This window comes from Streptopelia decaocto, assembly GCF_964273445.1.
Source record: "Streptopelia decaocto genome assembly, chromosome: 1".
NCBI lineage: Eukaryota > Metazoa > Chordata > Aves > Columbiformes > Columbidae > Streptopelia > Streptopelia decaocto.
The window spans coordinates 61,889,304-61,915,640 of NC_138663.1; the positions used below are offsets into that span (position 1 = coordinate 61,889,304).

At 43.9% G+C, this 26,337-nt stretch overlaps 1 protein-coding gene across 3 annotated transcripts; it reads left to right on the plus strand.

Moving 5' to 3' along the window:
• The first annotated feature begins 4 nt into the window (after window positions 1–4).
• On the plus strand, window positions 5–24,720 carry SLC37A3 (solute carrier family 37 member 3). 3 transcript variants are annotated; one of them, XM_082076239.1, is made up of 15 exons: window positions 5–51; window positions 3,564–3,732; window positions 4,703–4,817; window positions 7,248–7,340; window positions 7,843–7,926; window positions 9,071–9,216; window positions 9,851–9,947; window positions 11,057–11,141; window positions 12,187–12,368; window positions 14,922–15,063; window positions 16,328–16,429; window positions 18,354–18,401; window positions 19,374–19,525; window positions 21,220–21,285; window positions 22,131–24,720. In XM_082076239.1, the coding sequence occupies exons 2-15, from the start codon at window positions 3,632–3,634 to the stop codon at window positions 22,221–22,223; spliced, it is 1,506 nt and encodes a 501-aa protein (XP_081932365.1). In that variant the 5' UTR covers window positions 5–51; window positions 3,564–3,631; the 3' UTR covers window positions 22,224–24,720. The 3 variants fall into 3 exon arrangements, with proteins under 3 accessions (XP_081932365.1, XP_081932364.1, XP_081932366.1); XM_082076238.1 differs by lacking the exon at window positions 5–51 and adding an exon at window positions 67–384; XM_082076240.1 differs by lacking the exon at window positions 5–51 and adding an exon at window positions 67–259.
• Window positions 24,721–26,337: the final 1,617 nt, after the last annotated feature.

Genomic DNA, 26,337 nt, shown 5'->3' on the forward strand with positions numbered 1-26,337 from the left:
AAGAGCCGCCTCCCTCGGACTTCCTGAGGGCCGTGCTGGCCGCCGGGCCCGGTACGCGGGGGCGGGTGGTTTCCCCTGGGGCGGCGGCGGGAAACGCGGGGCGGTGGTTCAGTGGCCGCGGTGCGCTAAGGGTTGTGGCGGAGCCGGTGCAGGCCCCGCCGCTGCCGTCTCGGCTCTTCTCCCCCTCTCCCCACCCCGCCCTGCTGAGGACGTGGCCGCTGGGCCACCTGCGCAGGGACCCGGACGGGGGTTCGCTGAGGTTCGCGTCCTCATCGTCTGCTTCGGCGGGGGAGCCGGCCCGACCGGCCCGGTGGGACGGGACGGGACGGGAAGGGAAAGGACGGGGCGGGGCTGCGTGCGGAGCCGGCGCCGCAGCCGCCTCAGGTGAGCCGTGCCCGGCGGCGGGCCTAGGCCGGGCCCTTTCCGCTGGAGCGCGGTTACCGCGGGGGATGGCGGGCGGCCTGTCCGGCTGTCGCCTCCGCAGCAGGCGGGACCGTGCTGGGGTGGATGCGGGGCTTGGAGCGCCGCTTTTCCTCCCGACCGGCATCCAGCCGGGTCCCCCCGGTGACAGGCCGTGCGCTTCTGGTGGCTGCGAACGGCATTGTGTGGGTTTGTGCCTCCTATGTCTGCTTGGGAACACGGCATAAAAGTGTGGGTTTAATTTTTTGTATTTTTTTTTTTCGTTTGTTTGCCGTTTGGATGTCCCAGGAACGATAATTCTGGTCTTTCCTGCCGGCTTTGGCAGGCGGCAGGGTGGTGTTAAGGAAGTTTGTTTTGAACTTAAGGTGTCTTATTTTGGCCTGAAGTGAAGGGATAAGGGAGAATGCAGAAAGCTTAACAAAAGCCTATTCAAAATACCGGTTAGCTGGAGGTAAATATTGCTAAACAAGCAGGCAAGGCAGCTTAATACCCTAAAAAGCAGTCCTCTTCCTTTCTTAAAGGCTCGTGCTTCATAGCCTTGAGTTCTGTGGTTTATCCTCCCTCCTAATTTTTGATCCCCCTCCACTACAAATTTTATGTGGCATTGTCAGAATAATTAGAAGACTAATTTGTAAGGGTGAACTCCTAGTTGCATCCTCTTCTAGTCTAGGGAGAAAGGACAGGATAAAGAAAGAAAATAAAAAAAGGGAAAACAAAATCTTTCATATTCATCTCTACAGTGTAAATAAGTGAAAAGTATTGTCCTGGGTCAGAAGATCTTCTTCTAGAAAGCTAGCTGAGACTGAAAAGTTCTGAGGAATAGATAACTTCAACAGTAAATGCCATGAAAAAACAGGTGACTTTAAGGTCAAACCCAGGAATTAGCCTTAAAAAGACTTGGTATCTTGGGCAAACAAGATCTGTGTTTGCATATGTTGACATGAAGCAAGTAGTAAATCTCGTGCTTCAGGCTGTGAACTGATTACCCAAGGAAGGAACTTTTCCCACAGCGTTGCACAAGAGTCAGTGTTTTGCTGTCCTGGGGAGAGCTCTGTTATCTGCTTTTGCCTGGTGGGAGGGGCAGGCAAGGAGAGCAAGCTCTTGTGTTTGACTAACAGATTGTGTGGTTTGCAGGCCTGTAAGGACAATGGTGCTGTGAAACTGGAGTGCCTTGGATTCCTTTTTCATGCACCTTCTGTGGGGGACAGCCCTGAGCAGTTTTTCTGCTGCCTGGAAGGGAGTAGCACCATGTGATACTTGTGTGCATGCTGAATTTTCATTCACTGTTGCTGAGAAATGTCCTGGGACCTTAGGTGGTGGTAATATCAAGACTGCTTGTGAAGTTGCCCCTTCCAGGGCTAGCCTAGCCTTCCCACAGCTCCAGCTGGAGGTGAAGCCAAGCAGTCTAGAAGCATTTCCTCACGAGAAGGTGCTGCATATCTAGGTGGTCTGTGCTGGCTGGAGGAACAGGAAGGTGTCTCAGCTGCACCCGGGCTGTGCAGATGCAGATGGTATCAGATCTTGCATAGACCTGCTACATTTGCCCTGGATGAGAACAGAGGCGTTCAGGTTCGGTGTGGGATAAACGTGACTCCTGTGTCTCAAAGGTGTAATAGCTAGATCCGTATTAGTCGGAGGATCTCTCTGCCATACACTGGGGGTCAGATGTGACCTCAGGTTTTGTGATGGTTAATGCATCCAGTAGTAGCTGGTATCTGTTTGCAGGTCAGGCACGCATCATCGTTGAGAGCACAAGAAAGCAAGGCTTCTTACAGTGAAAGCTGTCTTGGTGAAACCTTTAGAAGTTATTACAAGAAAGACCAGAAAGTCTCTGAGAAATATAGGGTTTTCAGCAGCAGAAATTCAGATAAGAGAGTCTGGGCAGCAACTTCTGATTTCTCCAAGTGAGGTTATGAAGCTGAACCTGAAAAGTCTTCAGTCAGATTTACAAATCATTACTAAACCACCTGTGGATACAATAGAACACAGTGTCATGTTCTGTCATTTAAGCTTTGATTTTTTGGGAGAGCGCAGGTGGTGGGTTATTTTATGTCTCCTCAGCATTCAGAATGTGTGTGATGTTTGAATGTCTCTTGAGGCACAGCTTCCACCAGCTGATTTGTCTGGCTGCCTTAAGCCAGCTAGTGTGAACAGAATCAGCAGGCATCACTATACAGAGGATCTTTCTCTACACTGCTCTCTCTGTTGCATGGACGCAGGTGTTTGTGTAGCTCTTTTGTGAGCTGTGGCAGGGAAATCTGGCTGAAGAGATCTTTGCCAAGGAAAGTAAAAAGGAAATGTGGAGAAAGATCAACCACCTCACTGCCCAAGAGGTCCTTTCCCTCACTCTATTTGCAGAAACGGCCCCTGGGCCATGTCAGCACAGCTGAGGGAGTGGAGTTGTTTCCTCAGTACTGGTAGTACCTGGTACCTAGAAGTTTAGGCAGATGTCACCCATGCCCTGCAGGTGGGGACAGGAGAGTATGACTTATCACATGCCGTACTAGTGGGTTGGTGGCAGATGGAGCTATGATGTAGGGCTTGAGAATGAATAGGCAGGTCGTCCAGCTGTTGGATTTCAGCACAGTTGCTTTTTCCAGCTGTGTAAGTCCACTCTTGGGAATATTTTTTTTAACAACATCTTAGAGGCAGTTAGATCCAAAACCGTTCCCCACCAGTAAACAAATGCTGATCCCTCGACTTATTTAACAGTCTACAGCCAGGCAGGTAGCAGTGGCAAGTTAACTTATTTGTGACCACTCTGTAGTGCGCTGTGTATGTAAAACGTGCAGAATGGTCTTTAATGTGGGAACACTGGAAATTGGTAGATCCTGGGGGAAATCCTTCAGTGATGGGCACTGAAGTGGCATCTGCTGGGGAGGGGAATAAAAAAGGTGGATTGGAGGATAACCACTGGGCTACTGGGAGAATGAAAGTAAAAAGACACTATTGGGCATAGAAGGTGTCAAGAAATGTACAGGTGATGAGATGGATAGAGATGTGAAACAAACTGGGAAAGAATAGCATAGAGTTGTTCCTGATGAATTCCAGCCGTTTGGGGAACACACCTTATTGTATACTTGTGTTTTAATTAAATATGTTTTCTTCTTTCTTCCCCTCCCACCTTCTGTTTAAATGAGAAGAAAAATGACCTAAGCACAATCCAGCCTTCGGGGCTGAGGGCAGGAGCAGGGGTAGGACTGCCAGGAGGATGGCTTTGCCTGGAAGCTTACGGAGGCAGCCTGCAAACAGAGGCCTTGTGTCCCATTGCACCCACCATCATATTGTTGTGTTCCTGCTGACCTTCTTCAGGTAGGTTGAGTATATCTCTGCACAGAGAGGCGTTCATGTCACTGAATTTGGGGAGCGAGGGCATGTCCAAAGAAGGAGAATGAAAGTAGGGCAACAGTCTTAACCCTTGGCTGTGAGCCTTGAAAACAAACTTAAAAACTAGTAGTACTAGCCCATCTCGGAGTCATTCAGGGGCGGAGGTAAGTGTGCTGTGCCCCTGGGGGATCCAACCACAAACAGGGCTTGTGCCACAGGTGAAGCTGACTGTGCCAAGCTGGCAGTGGTCTGTTGCAGAAGGATGAATGTGGGTGGGTGTGGGGAGGAACTAGCTGAAAGAAGGAAGGAAGCAAACCCTGATGCTCAGAACTCATTTAATGCTTGTTCTGACTGATGGAACACGCTGCCAGTGCTTCTGGGGTCCTCTTCACTCCTGAAAGTACTATTTGCAGAGGGTGGACAGGCCTCTAGAACAGTGAGGTCACTGCTTCATATCTGAATGTCTGATGGATTTGTTTGTTGAAAGCTTGTCTGTTACACAGCTGACAACAGCTGGTATACCATACTGCCTCTCCTTACAAACTTTGTCTCGCTGATATCCTTTGGTCTTCACAACAATGCTGCCACTGATACCTAATCTGTCTCTGGAAGAGCTCTTGTAACAGTGGTTAGCCAGATGAGTGCGTCTTCTCTTTTTATTGTGGTTGGATTTTATTTTTTTTTCCTGAGGTACTTAGTTGCTTTTGCACAGTCACTTCCTCTTTTGAAAATAGAAGAGGAAATCCTTTCCAATCAAGACCCGATTTCACAACTCCCCACTGAAGTCAGCGTGTCTACCCATTATTTGGGATATTTTGACTGCTATCTCCAAAACTACCAGTCCTCTGCTGTATTGCCTACTTAGACAGCATGTATGTGTATTTTGAGTCCCACCCTTTCCTGCTTGACCTCTAGAGAAGATTTGGCCAACCTGTTCTTGTGTGTTTTCTGGCAGTTATTCCCTGCTCCATGCTTCCAGAAAGACATTCAGTAATGTCAAAGTCAGCATTTCCAACCAGTGGACTCCCTCCTGCCTGAACAGCACGGCCCCTGAACTCCGGCCATATGAGGTAAGGACACAAGGGACAGGCAAGTGCAAAGAAAGACTGGTGACTTCCAGTATGCTGAGCTTGTGGTGCTGAAGAGGACCCTTTAAGTGTCCATCAGGGACACTTTTCAGAATGCGAGTGGAAACTTCTGGATCATCAGGCAATGGTGGAATCTTTCCTAGTGGACCTCAGAGAGAAAATTCTCAAGATATGACAGTGTTCCAATGGAAATGAGGACCCCAGGAATCTCTGTAGTAGCCAGCAGCACGGAGGTAGAGAAGGAGGGAGGAAAGAGGGACCCTAGCACTGAAGTGTCAGAAGCAATAAATTGAAGTAATTAATGGGCTTCCAGACATCTCTGTAAAACCCTGGCTGTGGCTTTCTCTCTGCTGCTGCTGCCACCCTGTTAAAAAGGTAGCCAAAGTAGGAGAGAAGAAAGCTATCTGAAAGTGCTAGCTGCTTATTTTAAATTGACACCAAAGAACGACATTTTATATTGCATCTAAAGGATCTGATTTCCAAAAATGCTGAACATCCTTGTCTGTAAAATCCTAACTTCAGTGAAAGCAGTGGGAGTTGTCAGTGTTTGCTTGCAGAAAAAGTTGTATGCAGCTTGCGCCTCACAAATAGGGATGCAAGAACTACCTTCTGGCTCCTACCTGTAGTACTTTTAGGGGCGTGCTTGTTTTTAGCAGTGGCTTGCCCCAATACTCTTGAAAAGTGGAAGAAATCTTAACATTGAGAGCTTGGTCACAGACCATAAGATCTCTTAGATCAGGGAGTTCCAAGTCAGTTGCTTGGGTGTTGGTCTGCATTAGAAATCATCAGTTATTTGAACGTTTGACTGAGGGATGATAAATGCTGACTTTTTGTGATAAGTTAAAACACTAAATTGCACCTGCAAGGGGTTCGGGGTTTTATAGTATGGCAAAAAGGAGTGAGCATCTGAGGATGTTGAAATGAACTACAAGGTGTTTATATTTAGTTGCTTAACTGTCATTCAAAGAACTAGTGTTTGCTGGATGTTGAGGTACATGTGTCTGATTAAAAAATGGTCAAAGTGGGCCTTTTGGTATCAGTTTAGGTTACATCAGTTAACAGTAAAGTGTGTTTTGGGTAATTACTAGAACAGATTAAGGACATGAACAGGGAAGTCATGTACTATCAGTTTTGAACTTTGATGTATCTTCTGACTACAGTTGCTCTTTATTTTTATACTTAAAATTATTTAGGTCTAACGAATTGTTTTGCAGTTGTTTGTGAGTAGGCCCTCATATTACTTTATTAGAAGGACAACTTAGATCTATCCTGTTCAGCCTTTAAAGATTTGTGAGTCCTCTGGAGGTTGTTTAATGGATTTAAGCCTAATAACAAAAGACTTGATTCTCTTATATTTCTAAGACTCTTAATAGCTTGTGGACCTCTGGGTTAAAAATTGAAAGCTATTGGTGCAAGTAGATATTGGTGGCCTCAAGTGGCAAAAATGCTTTTTCAAGGACTTTATTAGTTTTCTTGGACACATGAGACTTAAGCAGAAGCTGGTAGTAGAAGTTGGTAGGCCTTACCAATGTAACATCTTTTAAACTAAATGAATGTGTAGTTAGTGTTGTCTGTACAGCATGTTCTATTGTAGAGGCAGAGTCAAGCTAAAACTGCTGATGTTTGAGTTAGGCACATCCATAGGTCAGGTTTGGATTTGGTTTATTTGTTTGTTTTCTAATGGGGGCACAGTGGAGAGCGAAGAAAACTTTGTCCTGATTAACTTTATTCAGTCTTTAAGTCATCCTCAAAGCTTGCTATTTTCAGCTAATGTCACTAATCTTAGTTAGGGAACAACTGAGACTTTGTCTCCTTTTTGATTTTATTGAACTGTAAACACAAAAAAACCCAACATTAGTGACTGGAGTTCATAGTAAATAGTTTCCAGCCGGTCTATTTCTTCCCCTTGTTCCCTTTGTGTTCTTTCTTTTCTGTTTGTGGTCTGTCATTTCTTATTATGATTGCTGACACAAATACTGGAAGGGAATTATTCATTTAGTGAAGACAGCAAGATAAGTACAGAAGAGACACTGCACATAAAACAGAATATGCCTTTATTGTATTATTCATTAAGATGCTCATCAGTGTTTCTGTGTAAGAAGCTGTCTAACCACTGCATACTTGTTAGAAGTAGGGTTTATTTTGCCAGTCATTTGTCTTGATCCAGGTGGAACGAGCATTTCTCACTTCTGATTTGCTAAGTTGCCCTTTAGAAGTGACACAAAGTGGCAGTGGACATTTTTCTGCAGTAGATAATGCCAGAATTGTTCTTCATTCAGTAATTGAAGTGCTAGAGTAATGGGAGGTTACTGGGCCAGATGCTGTTCTGCTTTGGAGTTGGGGTTTTTATAAAAAAATAGTAGAACAAGTTGTGCCTCTTCCTGTTTAGCTGTCAAAATTTCCTCTCTGTAGCTCTGGAACAGCAGCCATTTATTTCCAAATGCAGAAGAAGCAACTCTCTTCCTGGGGACATTGGACACTATCTTTTTGTTTTCCTATGCTGTGGTAAGTAAAACTAACCGTAAGCTACTTAGCTTTAGTTGAATCTTATTGTCATAATCACACCCACGTTCAGACAGAACGAACAGGATCTTCTTCTTGGACTCGCCTAGCACAAATGCAGTTCAAAAGCTTAGTTCAGGAGCAGATTTTTTTCCTCTGATATCTGTTAGTTTTGCCCATGCCTGTCCCCCATGTAAAGATGCTTGTTAACAAATACAAAAGAAATACTACTGGTTCAGAATTTTCATGCCTCTATCACCAGTGGGTGGGAGGACTAGTTCTAGCTCTCCAAGAGTTCTCAACTGAAATTTTTTAAAATAAGAATTTAATGAACCACTCAATTCAACGAGCAGGGTTTCTTTGGTGGCAGAAGTGGTTAGAATCAAACTGTAAATCTATATAACAGCAACATTTGGGTCAGCTTGACCCTTCTACATATTTTTAATTCTTGCAAATAACAGATGCAGATCTTGTGGCTTTATTTAATGCTGTGTTTTGTTCTTAGGGTCTGTTTATCAGTGGCATAGTTGGGGATCGCCTGAATTTACGCTGGGTTTTGTCTTTTGGCATGTGTTCCTCTGCCCTAGTGGTAAGTTAGAACATACTAGTGTGCTTTAGAAATATCTCTCTTAGGATTTCTGAATAGGTGTTTACTTTAGGAGGGAGGAGGCTCTGTAGCTGTACCTCAGTGATCTCAAAGTCTGTGTGTAAAACTTTGTCCTAGTTGCACTCACTGCATTGTCTCAAGCACAGAGCTATGCTAGATGACTCACCTCTTCCTGAAGTATCTATTTATGGATTCTGTGTCAGAAGGAAATTCCTAAGTTTGAGGTACTGTCTAGAGACTTGATGAAAAGCCTTTGTACAAGATTGGTGTATTTGGACTTTTTGAGACTGTTTTGTATTATAACTGTTCTCTCAGCCCACATATGTTGTCATCGAGGCTTCTTAAAGGACATGCTAACAATACTAAGCACTCATTTACTTATTTTGTAATTACTGGAAAAGCATGTATCAAAAAAGAGTGTTCACTTAAAACAAAAGCTTTCTTCATATTCAAGCCACTGCAGATAAGTGTGAGATTTATCTCGTTGTGGTTTTCTGGTTGTTAAACTAGTGGTAAAATGTGTGGAGTGCTTTTGATTTACCCCGTGGCTACAAACCTCACTATGGCCTATTGCATTCTGCAAACACATGACCACAAACATGCATCAAGCACAGTGCACCACAAAATGTGTTTATTTTGGCTAGTTTGGGTTGAGGCTCTTAGTAATTTGAAACCTGGCTCTAGTATTTATGTTAAATTTTGCTAAGATGACTACTGAGAGTTTTGTGTTTGCATAGAGCCTTGTGGATTTGGATGCCAGTACAAAAGCAAATCAAGAGGCTACTGTATCCTTGGCATTGTTATGGAAAGTATTTGTCTCCTCCTCTCCTGTTAAAACTGTGCTGTTTACAAAGCTGAAAATCTTTTGGAGTGGAAGTGCCTTTACAGCACGTTTGTCCTTCCTGTTGTTTGGGTTCTGGAGTTGTGCTGCGGTGCCTCAGCAGAGGGTGCTATTAGCTCTGAGCTGTTTTTTAAACAATGCCAGGTCTGCCTCTGGCCTGGCCCCTGCGGGGGACCTTCCTTTCAATTGTTAGCTCTTTTTTAGCACCCCACTCCTGCCTGGCTTTCAGCAGTAGCCTTAGGGTTTCTCCTCTGTGTTGATTTTTTCTTTTTCCCTCCTGTCTAGGTATTCTTCTTTGGCACACTTACAGAATGGTTGCATTTCTACAACAAGTGGTTCTACTGCTGTCTCTGGGTTGTGAATGGCTTGCTGCAGTCCACTGGTTGGCCCTGTGTGGTCGCTGTCATGGGCAACTGGTTTGGAAAAGCTGGGTAAGTTGAGTTTTCTTCCATGACTTGCATATCTGACCTGCTCTGTGGCAGATTGAGCTGAAAGTCTCAAACAAAAAAGGCCAACTGTTAGATCAGAATTGAAGTTATATGGGATGATTAATACCTTACTTGTTACTATTATATTTTTTTTTTTTCTGGAGTCACTGAACAGTTTGTGAACACAGTTGTGTGTGTTAAAAGCACGGGTTCAAACTTTAAAAGTCCCGTAGTGCAGAGTAGCAGAATTCAAATTTTTGTGCTGCTGTTTCTGTCTACTTATCACTGAAGAGACTGAATACAAACTGACATATCATATGTTTAAGTCTTATTGCTTGGGGTATTGCAGATGCGCTCTAGCCATAACTTGTAACCATGGTGTTGCTAGCTCACCTCTGCTGTAACACAGGTGTTTCAGGATAGAACATCCCTCACTTATCTATTTGGTACCCCAAGTTATTCTATGTTTTGTTTTAAGCGACCTTGGAGTCTCTTAGAAGTGGACTGGGAGAATGCCGTAGCTTTATTCATAAGTTAAAGTTTGCTCTAATGTTATATCTTTGTCTTGCTCCTAATGTCATCTTTCCCCCCCCCCCCCGCCCCACTGGCTTCTTCAAATTTTCTTCCCCTTCTGCAGGAGAGGTTTTGTGTTTGGACTCTGGAGTGCTTGTGCTTCTGTGGGAAATATCCTTGGGGCATTCCTTGCCTCCTGTGTTCTCAAATATGGCTATGAGGTAGGTATTGTTGTCTGGCTTCTAGCTAGGACTGCATGTCTGATTAGGTTATGTGAGACTAGCTTCTTATCCTGTCTCTGAGAGATGGCAGGCTCACAGCGTGCAGTTTCATTGTCCTGGATTCTGTGGTAAGAAGCAGTAGGCAGAATAGAAAGGATATTGCTTTTCTGACCCTTCCAAGTTGGCAGAAATGAGCCTGAGACTTCTCTGTAAATGGGACTGATGTTATCAAAGAGCCCTAGTGTCATAGTATACAGTCTTCTGATTTGGGTGCTTTGAAGTGCTCTTCAGAGTCATCCATCACAGGTTCTCACTTAACTGAAGTAACTGCTGCTGAACAGCCGTGAGGTTCTGAAAGTCATGGAGGTGTAGCTTCTCTAACTGGGAAGAGGCCAGGCACGTGCTACGTTGCTGTAATGTGGCAGGCATGCAATTGAATAGAGGGAATGTGAACCAGTGTGTCTTGCAACTTGTGACCTGTGAGGGCAGGCTAACAGAGCTGAGCTTGTCACCCTGGAGATGAGGAGGCTTAGGGTACCAAACAGCAGCCTTCCAAAACCTGTGAGAGGATTGCTGACAAATCAGAGCCAGACTCTTTCCTGGGTTGCACGATGAGAGAATTAAAAAGCAGTGGGTATAAAGTGAAGCAGGGACAGTTGCAACTGGATGTTTGGAAAACTATTTCATTATGAAGTTAGTTAAGCATTGGAATGGGGGGCCAGAGCCTGGAGGATCTGTCTTGGGAGTGTTTCAAGACCTGATTGAACAAATCCCTGAGCAACCTGGTCTGAATTTGGTGTTTGGCCCTTCTTTGAGCAGTCCCTTCCAATACAGCTGGGTCTGCGGTCATGTTGGGTGAGTTCCTTCCTCATCACTGTCGCCTCAGTACACTAGAACAGCTGTTTCAATGTGGTCTTTCAGCCTAGATAGAACAGAGTCTGTTCAGGAGATGCAGAGACCACTTGTTTCCAAGTTTTATGGATGTTGGTCTGGATTGTTGTAGCTGTGTTTACTCTCTGACAGGGTTGGAATGTAAAGAAACCCTTGTTAGTCAGGGAACCCTATGTGACCAAAAGTGTTTTAAAAAATAATCTTTTATTTATCTTCAGTATGCTTTCTTGGTGACTGCTTCAGTACAGTTTGCTGGTGGAGTCATTGTCTTCTTTGGGCTCCTGACGTCACCAAAGGAAGTGGGTAAGTAGAAGAGAGCTGTAGCATTTCAGTCCCTTCATGGAGAGCAGATCTGCAGCATTGTACTAAAAGGCCTCAGGGCCTCTCTGAAATGGTGTTGTGCTTTAGTGTATTTAGTGGAGAAAATGCCTTTGTTGCCAAGATCAGACTAAATGCTGTCACGCATCATGTGTATAGGATCTGGATATTTTTAAAAGCAAAATAAACCAGCCTGGCTCTAACATCTCCATTAGGATGTGCCTAATTATCAGTCTTCCTTACTCATTGACCTGGAAAAATCAGGGTTGTTGGGTTTTTTTTTTTTCAAGAAACAGTAGGGAAACTGGTAACTAGCTATTGTAGGAGAAGACTATGGGAAGCTGTAACTGTGCAGTGGGAAAGGAAAGTGCTTTTCATCTGCAGGTCTCCAGCAGCTGGTTAAATAGCTCTCAGCTTGGATATGGTCCTTCTCTGAGAAGGTGATGGGCAAACCAAAGTGTAACAGGAAAACAAAAGAACTCTGGTGCTTTGACAGGGCCATGGAGGAGGTTTCCCAGGTGCCTGCAAAGGCTATAAAGTTGGTAGCACTAAAGATACCATAAAGGGTGCTCGTAAGAGCACACAGCAGCCCAGAAATCGCAGTGCAGTTCCTAGGCCTCCTGTTCCAGTGGGGGCATTGACAGGTGGCCGCTGTCACGCAGCCTCCCCACTCAAGGGCGGTGGTACCCAGGAGCCAGGTCCCAGGATCCCAAGCACTAAATAAGGGGGGAAATTGCACTAATTTGTTGTGTCTTCCAACTAATGGCCAGACACTCAGAACAGAGAAAGCGGACGCCAGGATCAGACAGAATACTTTCAAGAGCGCTAGAAGACAAAGGGTAGAAACTGGCGACACTGCAGAGCACCATCTAGAAGAGTTTCTAAGCCAAAGGAGGATGGAGGTATGGGAGAGCAAGGGAACTGCTAGAAGGGAGAATTGCTTAAAAGAAGTGAGCATAGCTTTAGAGTGGGGAGAGGGTGAACAGGCTGCCGTCTATTGTTCCTGTTGCATATCCCTTGTATAACTTAGGCCTCCCAGAGCTTGGAGCAGATGAAGATGGTGGTGTGGAGGAAGATGCCAACAGACCTTTAATGGGCGATGACGATGCAGACGATGACGACCGGAATTACTCTATTCAAGCAGCTGACACTGACAACCAGCCAAAGGCCATTGGCTTTTTTCAGGCGTGTTGCCTTCCAGGTGTGGTGCTGGTGAGTACTGCTACGTGCAGATCTTGAGTGGGACCCAACTTTTTATGTTGTTAAACAGAAAGCTGACTTTTTATGTTGTTAGCATTTGTTGACATCACTGTTAATATGTTGATCCTGTGTTGTAGTTGACGACATTTGACTTCTTATGCTGTTAAAACGTTGGGGTTGAGACTGTTATTCTTGTGCACACGGATTTTAATACAGTCTGAGTATGTGGCTGCATGTCGCTCTTCCCATTGGACTCCTCCTTCATTTAGTGTGTGTAATGAGCCAACTAAAGGCAGCAGAGATTCTGCCCTTTTTGCTGCTGAATTTAGAAGGGAAGCTGTGAGCAAAGGCGGCTGTAGGATGCTTTCTTGGGAAGGTAGCTGCACTACCCTGAGGAATGGGATTTTCACTGCTAGCTGAGCATCACACAACTCTGTGGCACTGATATTTGTTGGTGTTTTTTTTATTGCCTTAAAACAGAAAGCTGGCCTGAAAAGCCTTAATCAGCTTGATGTAATGTGGCAAAGTAGATGTTGGGTTTTTTAATAAACAACTGGAAACAAGGCCTGGTGATGCAGTTTCCACATATCCTCATCCTGTCCCTTGTGTGAGAACTTATACTTCTGTGTCAGCAGTATTGCTTAATTCATGGATTTGGTTCAGCTGAAAAATTAAAACTACTGCCGTTAAAAACCAATGTTAATGTTCTGTGTCAGTGGGCTGTGTGCTCCCTGGATACTAGAACCAGTGAAAGGAAGTGGACAGGGTGGGTGACTCAGTAATACAGTGTGAACTGTCTGGATTTGATCATGAAGCAGAACTACTGAATGGATGGTGTTGTCAGATACCCTTAATGGGCAAAGCAGTTGGTTGTGATTAAAGCAACACAAAATCTAGGACGGGATGGGTGGATTGTCAGTGTTTAGAGTGCTGGACAATCTCAGTTCTGTTGCTATCCCTCAACCAAGGTCTTAATAAAAGAAAGCTTACCCATCTTGAGTTCTTTTCCAGGATGGCTAAATGCCATAGAAAGTATGGCGCAGTTTTGGTAGTGTTAAGAATGGGCTGATGTACAAAGAACTTTTAGGCAAATTTTGTTAGTGATGGCAGCTGTTTCATTGTTGTGTGACTTTTTTTATTGGCCAGAACATTCGCAGATCCTGTGCGAATCATGTTGCTGTTTCTGTACTTGGAATTTTGAGGACGTGTTCTGTGCGTTAACCCAGCAACGTGAACACCTCTGAGTCTCTGAGTTTTATCTGATGTCAGATCAGTGCCCAGCAAAACCAGGACACTGTGTCGGATCAGTGAGACTGAATACCAAGAGAACTTCCAAAGCCTTGTCAAGATTCTACAAAGACTTTATTTGACACTTTTTTTCTGTAGTTCCTCTCTCCTCCTGCTGAGTGGTATAGTGGAAAAGTTTTAGTACAGACAGTTTTCCCCTGAGCCTCTAGAAATTCAGTGTTTAATCAGTCAGACAGTCTGGTAGACAGTTTCTAAGCCTGTTGTAATAAAGATCGCTTCGTGCAGTGCACTTTTGACACCCAGAGCAAGAGAACTCTACCACACATCCCTGTGTCTTATGTGTAGGGTAGAGATTAGTTTGTGTCCTCTAAGAGTGGAAAAGCATTAATAATACAGCTAAAAAGGATTTATCTCTTAAAGTAATATGAATTCAAAAGAGATGATTTTGTGGAGTTTAATATATGAAAAGATCTGCTTTTTGAAATTCAAAGACAAGTGTGTGCATGCACAAATACATTGTTAAAATCACAGCTTTTGAGACTGTTTTTTTTTTCCCACCTTCATCCTTGTTTACCTCTTCAAATATGGGTTCCTCAAACTGCCGTGTCAGTGATTATCAGGAGGCCTTACTGAAACGGTGTGACTTGTCCTGCTGCATGCTGGGTCAGTGATCCCAGAGAACAAACGTTCACCACACTCGTGGAAGCTCTAAAGAAGGAGACCTCCTGTTAGCTAAGGAGAACGTGAGCCCAGCAGCCAAAAGCAGGAGGTTGTTTCAGCTGTTGAGTTTGGAGGCACGTGCTTAGCTTTGGCCAAACCTTTCATCTTGTGTCCTGGAGGTTATGAGCAAAGCTTTCTCTTCGGGTGCAGTAAGCAGATGAGCCATCTGAACAGCAAAAGATAGTACAGAGGAGCTACTTCACATAACTTTTCTCAGCGTGATGCACAAGTGACTAAATCTCAAGCTTTTTTCATGTCATGTGGTTGGCTCTACTCTTCAGAAAGTGAATTAAATTTCCTTCTTTTTTTTTTTTTGAAGCATGGTGTCATTTCCTCTCAAGATTACACTGTGAAAGTGTTTTAACCCATTGCGTTCAGTGAAAGTAACTTTGACAGTGACTTTTTTTTTAACATATTTATTCCTGGCTTCTCTTTGATGTTCAGCATTAAGCTTTCATAGTGCTGCCTTCTCATGTGAAATGCAGAGACACTTCCCCCTGAAAGCTTTAGCAGGTTACAGAGCTTTTTGGGAAGAAGCAGAAATGCTGTTGGCATTTCTCAAGTGCTAACTGCTTGCTGGCCCTCTCTGTCTTCCAGTACTCTTTGTCCTATGCCTGCTTGAAACTGGTGAACTACTCATTCTTCTTCTGGCTGCCCTTCTACCTCAGCAATAACTTTGGGTGGAAAGAAGCAGAAGCTGACCAGCTCTCCATCTGGTATGATGTGGGAGGAATCATAGGTGAGTGAGCAAGTGAATGACATCTTCCTGCAGTTGCCCTGCTGGCGTTCAAAAATGAAAGGCAGTGAATGCAACTCGGAGGAGTGGTGTTCAGTGGGATCTTGCTGTTTACTGAATAAATGAAAAGGCAAGTTATGTATGTAGCTGCTTGGCTGTTTGTTTTGTTTTTCTAAAACACATAGAATATGGGAGCCACCAAAAGAGCTTACGTAAAATTTAAAGGGCACTATTTTATTCTTGGACATTACCACCAGCAAGTATTTTTCTTCACTCGCTAGGACTTCTTGAAAAGTGGCACGTACAAAATGGTGACCCTGCTGCTTGCTGTTTCCTTTCTGACGGGTACCCTTGAGGGAGAATTTGCGTCTGGATTTACTGGGTCCCGTGCTGTCCCTTCTGTCCTGTATTTTTAAGAACAGGCTCAGCACAGATCTCAGCAGAGCAGGCACAACTGTGTTACTTTCAGAAATGAAACGTAATTGCACTTGTTTCTGCTGGCTGCAAAATATGACCTTGTTCCCTCCAGAATAAAGAACATATTGTATATGTGTTTAGGCTTCCACTCTCCTGTGCTCAGTTTCTTGCTTCATTACCTTGTCCAGTTAGCTTTCCTAGAATAGACATCCTTGTTTTGGTCTGTTCAGGGTCAGTTTTTCTGCCTCTGTGGACTTTTCTATATTAGGCTTTCTGAAGTGCTCTAGTTTTTACCAGCAGAGCAGTTCCACAGCAATGATACATACGGTGATTTTTATCAACTATCAGCATTTGTTGCAGTAAGTTGCACCTACCCTAAGTAGGTGAGACAGCAGGGAGTGGGAGACCCCATGTGCCAATACTTTCCCTGCGTAAAACAATTGGTTTTTTCCCTGCACTTTCTGTTCAAGAAAATAGTCACAACATTAAGCTTGCCTACATCCAGAGTTGTGTTGATCCTAGAGCTGTAATGGTCCTATAGGGGAAGGAAAATGAAAGCAGGAGCATGGGCTAGTTGTGTGCCAGAAATTAAAAAAAAAAAAAAAAAAAGGTAGTAATAAAAGTAATAAATTCCTGGGAAAGCAGTATGGGTAGTTTTCCCTGCTCTGTCTGAGCCATTTAAGTTTACTGTTGTCTCTGTGTCTGGGGCAGTAAGGACAAGAGACTTAGTTTTCAGGATTTTATAGAGCAAGCGTATTGATGAGAAGGCAAGAGGCCACTGCACTCCCTGAAATGAGCTTTGTTCAAGTTGTTAATATCCTGAGCTTGATGATGATGTATTTTTTTGCAGGTGGGACTATCCAGGGCTTGATTTCTGATGTGCTACAGAAGAGAGCCCCAGTGCTAGCAGTTAGCCTGCTCTTTGCTGTAGGCTCTCTTTTTGGATACAGCCGTGAGTATGCTTTTGCTGGGCCGTGATAAGAGGTTCTTTGAGTGTTTCTTAGAGAGAACCAGAGCACAGCCTGTTCTGTTTTCTGGTCTTGAAACTGCTTCTGGATCAGGATGGTGCCTTTTGGTCTTTTTTTGCCCGAAATGTGGCACTGCACAGAAATAAATCTGTTCTCTGGTTATGAGCTACAAAATAATTTGCTGAGGGATTTGGTTTCCCTGTACTGCCGAGTTATGGTACTGATCCCTCTACAGTGTCAGTGGGATTTTTGGTATTGTCATCGGATCAACACCATAACTGGCAGAGCAGGAAATCTCAGGTGTATCTCTATAGTTAGAGAAAGGAGAATTTGGGGACAAATCAGTGCTGGAATATGCATATACACCACAAAGGGGCAGAAGTTCTTAGACTTCACCATTTATGCTTCTGTAAGTGTTGAAATTGAAGAGTTTCTGCCTCTTTTATAATAGGTGTAGTTCTCTGTGATTGGTTATTGCAAAGAGTCTGTCAGGAAAACTGAGTAGAAGACAACAGGCAGATCTCATTTCTATGAAGCTCTTCTAAGGGTAACAGTTTTGTGCCTTCAGACATGGTGCCCTGTGGTACCAGAGTGATTTAACTCACTGGGATGTCATTCCACTTCTCTGTGTCTTCCTTTCAAATGGGTTGGTGATACAGACTGGCTTTTACAGAGCACTTAAAGATCTGTGGACAGAAATTGCTGCCAGAGCTGGACATGGGCAGTAAAGTGTGCCTTTCAGAAGCGTGCTGGCTTACTCGGATGCTCTCAAAGTAAGGTCAAGAAGGTGTAGTCATTAAATAGCAAGGATTGGATTTGGTGGAGTTTTGTAGGCTCTTGTGCTAACTCACTACTTTCAAAAGTGAGTTGGAAGCAAATATAAAATTACTGCTGACCAAGTTTGAAGCTTGTCCTAGACAGCAGAACAGCCAGAGGTCCCAGTGTTTTGTGCTTAACTCTGTCCAGCCAAATACAGAAGGCTCAGGCAGGTGATACAAAGTTGCTGCAGTGTGATAATTCCATCAGCCAAACCAAGAAGCCTTGTCCGGCTCATAGTGAGTTTTATGTAGGAGTAATAATGGCCTGAGAATATGTGAAGAGGGCTGCAACTTGCGTTATGTGTGGTAGGTTGACCATGTGTGAGCCTTAAGATGAAGCAACGATTAAGAAGAATTCAGGTGATGCTGGGCAGTGAGGTATTGGGGAAAACAGTGACTGAAAAGCACGGAGGGACTGTAGTGGAAAACCAGCTGCATGCACACAGGACTATGCTCTTCCTGGAAAGGCAAGTGGAACCCACAGATAACCAAGCATGGCCTTGTAAGGAGGAATGAGGATATGAGGTTTTGCATGTTTTATTTTGTTGTGCGGCATTGTTTAGGCAGTTGCTGAATTACTACCTCCAGATCTAATCTCTGTATTTTAAAAAAAATTTAAAAAATTGGAAAATTCAGAACGAGTGGAAGGGTGATCCAAGTGCTGAATACTTTATGGTGGGAGAAACTGAGTTGAGTCTAAGTTTCACAGAGAGACACAGGGAGGATTCTCTTACTATTTAAATAGACTTCCAAGGAGAGTAAATGCAAGCTCTGGGTCACAGAAAGAAGCATAACAAGGGCTGGAACCCAGAGTCAGGCAAACCTGGTATCAAAATAGGGGACAATATTATAATGGCAAAGGTGAATCTTCTGTAAAGTGCTGTGGGGAAACTTCTGTGTCTATAGTCTCTAAATGCCTTTGCAGTAAGACTGTAGAAGTCTCTAGTCAAATAGAACTTGTTGTTGTCACTATGTAGCTCATTGAACAGGCAGTTCAACCTGGACGTTTGCATGCTTGTTTCTGATTTAAGTAAGTAGCTTTCTGAAGTTCATTTGCTTGATGTATACTCATCTGATCTTTTTCTTGCAGGTTCTCCAAACAGCAAACCTATCAACGCTGTGATCATGGCAATTACAGGTATCTTACCAAATGCCACTGTTATGCTAGTAGACATGTATATACATTGCAGAAAAATCAGTAGCACGAGCCTCAGGTGGTGGTAATGTGTTTGTGTGTGCTGCCATCTCTGCTGGTTTTGCAGAAATAGTAAAAGCTGGGGCCCAATTTCTGTTACTTTTGGAATACAGTTGTAGGAAAACTGCCTTACGGGGGAAGGTATAGAACATAAACTGTATAGAATAATAACTTGGACCTAAAGGGGTCTGCTTGGGCTCAGTATGATGAGGATGGATTTATGCCAACATACCTGACAGTGATCAGGTATCTGGGGAGGCGTATATATGGCAAAGTCATGAGCTGCAGCTCAGATTTGAGGGTGTTTGTCTGTCAGAACCCCAAATGCACTGGGTACTGTGAAAGGTCACAAGCTTTGTGTGCTACCAGACATAGTCTGCTGTCTTATGGAATTAAGATTAGCCTGCATGAATAGAACCTTTCTTTTCAAACATGCCTACTTCAGAACTCTCTGTCCTGTTGCATTTTTTCCCCCTTCCATCATCTTCCCCAGTCCCTGGAGACTGAGGTAGTAGCATGGGGACATACTACTCTCAAGCAGAAATGTATCTAAATCTGCTTATTGTTGAGGGTTTGTATATGCATGCTCTTCAAAAGTAGCTTTCTGTATTCAGTTTGGGGTGTCCTGACTCTTCTTGCAGAGTGTGTGATAGCTAATTACCTCATTTTTGCTGTCGGATGAAAATGTGCTTGTTGACAGTGTCTGTGTGTGTGCTCCAGGTACACGATGTATGCCATGGCTATGTGCTTCAGCTGTGAGGGTACACTGCTACCTACGATTAGACTGTGATCACTACCCCTAGACTTAATCCTCTTCCTGAGCTTTGCTTGGGTAGAAAACCTATGTTGTTGAAGATGTTCTGTTGAGAATCTATCCTCATGCTTATTTTGCACCTGTTTTCTTGGCGCTTCCAGGGTTTTTCATCGGAGGCCCTTCTAACATGATCAGTTCTGCAATATCTGCTGACCTGGGGCGCCAGGACCTGGTGAAAGGCAGCAGCGAGGCTCTGGCAACAGTCACGGGAATTGTGGATGGAACTGGCAGTATTGGTGCTGCAGTGGGCCAGGTGAGGCTACCAAAGGAAAACAGAGGTCTGGGGAAGGAGGCAAAAAGTCTGTTGTGGTTAGAGATGTTAGCTCAGTTCCTTAATCTGAAGTTGCATTGAGAAAGAGGTGTTTTTTAAAGAAAAATTATTTATTTATGAAACAGCCAAAGGAATGTGTGGTTTAGGCTTCTAGTGGAAGAAATTTGAAAAAAAAACTAACTCAATATTGATAGTGCTAATATGGCACTTTCGTAATTCAGTTGAATTGTAAAGACTTTCATGAACCCCCAAAGTAAGCAAAGGTCAGCTTCACAAAGAGTGAAAATAACATATTTTGGATATTTGTTTGGGATTTTTGTTCAAAGGTAATAGCAAAACCATTACTTACAGAAATGTTTACCTGTATAACTGAGTGAAATTAGAATACCCATTATAAATGTTACAGTGTTTATGAAGTAATTTAAAATTTGCTCTCATTTGTGATCCCCCTTTTTATCTGTGGATGTCTCTTACACCTTGTAAATCCAGCCCCACTTGCTTTGATAGCCCTTACAGTATGTTGCCAGAGGTCTGAAGACTAGACTGTTGCAGAAAAGGAAGCTGACAGTGTGCCCACTGGGGACATTCTTTCTTCTCAAATACAAGCATTAACTATGTGGAAGAACACAGTGGTGCTTTGGGAAGGGGAGGATTTGGTAGAAAGATTGGAGCCAGTTCTATTCCAGGCATCCTATAGTGCTGGTAAAATACCAAGGGTGCAGGCAAGGAATACAAGTTTCTTTTCTGGAAAGGGAGTTGCATTTGTACTTGACATTGAGTGCCTGATAAATACGATTATTCAGTTTCTGTTTCATAGGCAAGACGCTGCTTAGCTCCATAAAAACGGAAAATTATAAGCGCTTTGTGGACATCTTAAAATGCACTGTTACACTCAGTGTTCTTCTTGCATTGTCTACAGTGTTTCTGTCTTCCCACACACATACCATTCAAACTTACATCATCATAGAAATTGAGTCTTTAGTTCTGAAAAATTCCACCTGCTTCTCATTCTAACATTACATTTATTTCAACAGAGACAACCATGATGTCATTCTGGGGGTGTGTGAATACCAGCAAGTGCACAATGAACATGTTAGAAATTCAGATTTGTGCTAATACAGCCAGTGGTGAAAAAGGAAGGCCCTTGTACAGCATGCGAATATAAATCTGCTAATAGAGAATACATTTTCTTTTGTAGCCTGTGTAGCCCTGTTGAACCAGAACAGACTGTAGTCTCAAGTGTCTTGCCTACGATGAAGGGTTAAGTAGTCAGTGGTTGCACAGCTCTTGAAAATGCGTCCTGTGTAATTTATAAGCCATTCTAGAGCTTTTAGTTCTTCTGAGAGTACTTAGATCCACTTATGTCACAGTGTTCTGTGCAAAAACCTCGTATTCAGCGGAGTCAATTTGTCAGCCTTTGAAACGGTAGTTCAGTTCTGTCTTTATGCTGCCATGAGTTACTGTAAAGCTTCAGGATGGTATCTCTGCTTTGCTGAGACTGTGGGTTTCACACAGAAAAGCTGCTCTCCTGAGTCATCTCTTCTGACAGGAAAAGATCAGCTGGAAGGTTTTGTGATCAGCTCTGTATGGAGTGTTAACAGCCCACAAATTCTAGAAAATGAGAGAGTCATGCTTATCTTTCCAGTTGGAATAATTTTTTCCCCTTTTCTTTTTAGTATCTGGTGTCTTTGATCCAGGAGAACCTGGGATGGATGTGGGTTTTCTATTTCTTTATTCTAATGGTAAGAAATTACCTTTTAAAAAATTCTTTGTTTAAGTTCAATTTGCAATAGAAAGTTTTTGTGAGAACCTGAAAGTTGTGATGTAGATGTGCAATCTGTTTCTGCAACAGCTGCGAACTCTGATGCCATTCTCAAAGTGGCCTATGGTGTTACCTGAGAGTGTCTAAATCAACTGGGTTCATTTTGGATTCTTTAAATTGGATTCTTTAAAGTCACATTGCCCACTAGGAACTGAGATTGTGGCAGAGGCACAAAAACACCTGCATTAAAACACCCATGTCCATTTCCTAAAGCTAATGCCACCCGACTAACTTCCAAGGCAGGACTTCTTCATCTCCATGATACATAGTTTCTAATATTTTTAGGGGGCTTGAAGTTAAGCTGCTTGTTTGTTATCCCTTGAAGGTTAGTGGAAGGAGTGATGAGGATCTTGAAATTAAAATGGAAATGCTTTGCCCTGGTATAGCACAGGGGAGAAGCCCTCAGCATTGTCACAGTGGTGAATGCTGTACAATTAACCCGATCTTTCCTGCTGGAAGTGCCAGGAATTGTCTCTGCATCTCTGCTGACAAGGGAAAAGGCCACTTTGGTTAACCAGCAGAGGTGGTCAGGAGGAAGGCTGTTGAGGAGGTGAAGAGCTTGTCTTCTTTATTAAAAGAAGATGATGATGGCTGAAGTAGCATGAGCTTCCCTGCAAGCTCAGTTCCTCCATCTGCTGTGCCACTTAGTCATCACTTCTCTTAGCCTATGTTTTTCTGGGGAGGCCTCAAATGCACACTGGAGACAGGATGGCTGCCACTACGGCTGCTCTGTGCTAATTGTCCCGGATATGCTTCTTTTTGCAGACGAGTTCAACAATCCTGTTCATTTCACCATTAATAGTGAGGGAGATCAGATTGCTTCTGCACGAGCGGCGCCTGCGGATGCTGGCTGAGTGACTTCTGCCTGCCCCTGGAAGGACCGTTGTATGGACCTGACAGCTGGAACACTAATCAGAACTCTGGGAGTCTTGTTTCTTACATCCTCCAGGTTTGGACTAATTCAAAATGACTCTGCAAGACTTGATTGACCTGCCTTTGCAAGCTCAATTGTGAAGTACCAAATACCTGTCCTGAGGCCACCCGCATCACGGAGCTGCTGACCTAAGCTAGGCAATCCATGGGACTGGCAGATTTTCCCAGCCTACCAAACTCTTCCATGTCAGCAGTCACAGCAGCGTCTCCTGTTGGGTGGTCTCTCTGCTATACCCTTTCTTATTTATTTCTGGATGTCCTGACCGAAGGTCGAGTGTTTTAAAACTGACGGTGGAGAGGCAGTGTTGCAATGAATTCCAATGCTCTCTTGTGCCAGCGAAATCATACAGTGCATTTCATGGGTAGTCTGAATTTAGGATCACTTTAGCTTTTAGAAAGGGCAAAAGTAATTATTTGGAATTTACGCTGTCCAGTTGTTTAAAAAATGCTGTAGCTAAATTTCTGCACAGAGGGACCTCTGCTATCCCCAGCTATTAACGGTTACATATTCCAGTAGATTCGCATGGAGGGCGTTACCTCCATATTTGTTTTTAGAATTTTTTAATAATAATAATAATTATAATATTACAAATCTCTGGAAAACGAGAATTCAGTTTTTAAATATTTAAGCAGAAAAATAGTGTGCAATACTTTTACTGTGATCTCTGAGAATAAGCCTTACTAGATCCTTTGTGTTTAAAGGATCCTTAGATGGCTTTAGGGATCAGTAACGGGACACAAATCTTTTCACTACTCCTTTGTTATTGAAAATCTGATCAATGCTGACCAAAATGGGACTGTCAGGTGACCCTCTGAAGGACACGGGTGTCACTGATTTCATACTCATTGGGCAATTGCTCATCTCCAGCAAAGGAGAACCAGAATGGAATTAAAGGAATTTAAGGGACGTGGCTGCTCTCAGCCGTGGGTTTCCAGGTGGGGAGTGGAGGGTACTCGTGGCATCCCCCTCTGCCTCTGCCTGCCACCTCCACCTCTCATGTTTGGTGTTAATGGGATTGTCGAGTAACTTCTCGACAGATTGTTTTCTGCTTATGCCTTGGGATGTTTCATTGTAATAGGTGTGTGTTAACCAGCAGAACTTGTGATCAAACACTCCATCTAACTAGTCAGTGATGCCTGGGCTAGGGTGAGGGGCAGGGAAATTCTTGGAGCTGAAAATTTGAAACCTTTTAAATGGGAAAAGTTGCCTTTTTAAAATGCACAGTGATTTTTTTTTTTTTTTTTAATTATGAATGTCAATTTTTAGTCGTGTTGATTGTAATGGGTGGAACCTTATTAGTGCCTTATGGTTTTACTGTATTGGACAGTTGCTTGGTGATTGCTGCTTCTGCAGTGACAGCTTTGCTTACTGTGAAACTCTGTTGCTCCGTTTTATACTTTAGAGAGTCTCTTTCTTTCTTGTTGGAGGAATTCTTGCATTTTTGCTAACCCCTGAAAAATTTCTGTGCTTGGGAAAATGATGCCATTAAGCTGATGAGGGACCTGAACCCTGTTCTTGTCTCTTCTCATTCCCATTCCAATTTTTGCCTGTATAATTAGAGCAGGAGACGGAGAATCTATCATCCTGTTCTCAGAATTATGCCCTGGGGTTAGTGTTCACCTCCCAAGCTACTCATTAGCCCCTGTACAAATAGAATCAAAACTCCCTGAAATTTACTTCTAAAATTGGTGGCGGCACCGTTTGCCCCAGCCACGGCGTCTGGGAATCTCGTGGTTTCAGATTCCAACCTGGATGAGCTTTTTGGACAGCCTGGCCGGGTGCTAGATAAGCTTCTGATGAAAGGTGGGGTGGGAAAGGGACAGGGCTTGGCGGGGGGAGGAGAGGCAGGGCCCCTGTAACAAATGGTTTCCTGTAAACAGTTCTGTCCCCTCTGGAGAAGTGTCAGAGGTGGTGTGAGTGCTGCAAGCACAAGCTGCCCAGCAGCTCGGCTGTGCTGTGAGGCCACCCTCAATTAGCCCAGCGTGCCTGTGGCTTCAGGGGGTGGTTGTTGTTGTTGTCGTTGTCCTGGATTTTTGGTTCTGTGAATTTCCTCAAGGTGCTCAGATGGAGAAAAGTTTTAATCTGATCTCACATGAATAAACTTCTTTTGACTTGATCTGGGATAATTCTGCCATGTGCTTTATTTTACTCTTCTCAGCACGGTTCTGCTGAGCCTGCTTATTTCTTCCTCATTGTAGGCCTGGCTCTAACAGCTGCATTTCTCTTAACTGCTGTGAAGACTTGAGCCCTGACTAACCCTGAAACCAAACCCTCACCCCAGCCCAAAAGGGGACTGTGTCCCACACGCTGCGGTTTGGCACTCTTTCCTGATGTCTCACGAGAAGCTTTGTGAGAGTCTCCTAACAGAGGTGCCCAGAACGATGTAATTAATGGTTTTAAATAAAGAAGCCAGAACATGTACTTGGTTTTATTTATTTATTTGTTGATCTGCATGTAGAAGTCAGGTGTTCTTCCCTTGAAATTCAATGTGCTGTGTGGCTGCTGGCCCTGCTGTGCCTTCTCTCCTGTGGCTTGTTTCTTTAAACACAAATCCACACCTACGCTTAGCTGTGTTTAAATGGGCACAGTGGGGAACTTTGTAATTGTGTTTGTGTTTTATAGTTTACCATAAATTCAGAGTTGAGCACAATACTCGATTGCTGGAGGAAGCCCCCATGCCTGTGTGTTCTGCTCCCTCAGCTCCAAGTAGTTTAGTGGTGCCATGATGCTATTCCTCAAGAAGAGCAACAGTTCATTTTTTTTTTTAACCCTTTTCTGTCTTCTTTTCCTACTCACGAAGAACTTACCAGCCAAGACTGGAAGTACTCTAAGGCATAGAGCTTTGCTTGAGTATCTATTTGAAAATGGTGATAACAGTCCTAACACCACTACTGTGGCTGCCATCTCCAGAACCCAATCATGGAATAGTTTGTGTTGGAAGAGACCTTCAGAGCTCCCCCAACCCCCCTGCAATGAGCAAATCCCTCCTGCAACTCAATCGGGTTGCTCAGAGCCCTGTCCAGCCCAGCCTTGAATGTCTCCAGGGATGGGGCATCTACCACCTTGCTGGGGAACCTGTGCCCGGGTTTCACCACCTGTTATCACAGTTACCACCACAGTTGTAACAGTGCTCTCCAAAGGGGAAAGAATTGGGCTTTTGCTCTGAGTACTGGGCAACCCTGGAGAGGATATGATCTTCTTGTCCTCACCAAACCCAGAAGAGCAGCTTTCCCTTCTGCCGGAAAGTGGGAGGAGAAGGAGTAGCGTGTTTTTAGGGTTATTGTTTTCTTCCTGAGATAAAAGGCAGAAGTATCTATTTTGAGAGTCACACAGATCTCACTAGTAGAAGCACAAGCTTTCAGGGATGTGTCAGACACACCACTGTTTGATTACTCTTGTGTGATTTTATCCCCTATCCAGTGGTGGCCAGAGTGCTCTGTCACACCTATTTGCCATTTCTACCCCCTTCTTTTCTAGGTTTTCAAACTGAAAGTGCCTGCAGGGATGTTTTGGGTTCTGTATTGCAAAAGTTTTCTAAGGCACAGCATGCCCACCTTCCTACATCTTTGTCAAGCCTCATCTAATCCTTTCAGTAAACAGCCTGCCGTTCTCTAAAGGCCATAAATACAAGCTCTTAGAGCATTTTGTGGGGTTGGATCGGGGGTGTGTGTGTTATGTACAGGCCCATGAAAGCATCTTGGTTCTACTGAAGCCGTTCCTAAATAAGAGTTGCTTAGATGAATCTTTGCAATAATGCAGAGAAGAATAATTTTGGCAATAGCTGTGAATGTACCCTTTGGTTCTCCTGCGCTGGTGATTATGTCTGCGTACATGTCTGGATCCCTGAAGGTTCTCCTGGAATGTCTCCTTTGACCAATTCTGCAACAGTGTGCAGGCGTCTACGAAAACAAATGCTATGGGCAAATCAAAACATACTCCTGGAGCACAGGAGCAGAAAGCAGACTTTGTGGCTCTCTTGTTAGGTTTAAGATTACTACCAGGGGAAGGAAGATTTCTGCTGAGATCACAGAAGCCCAG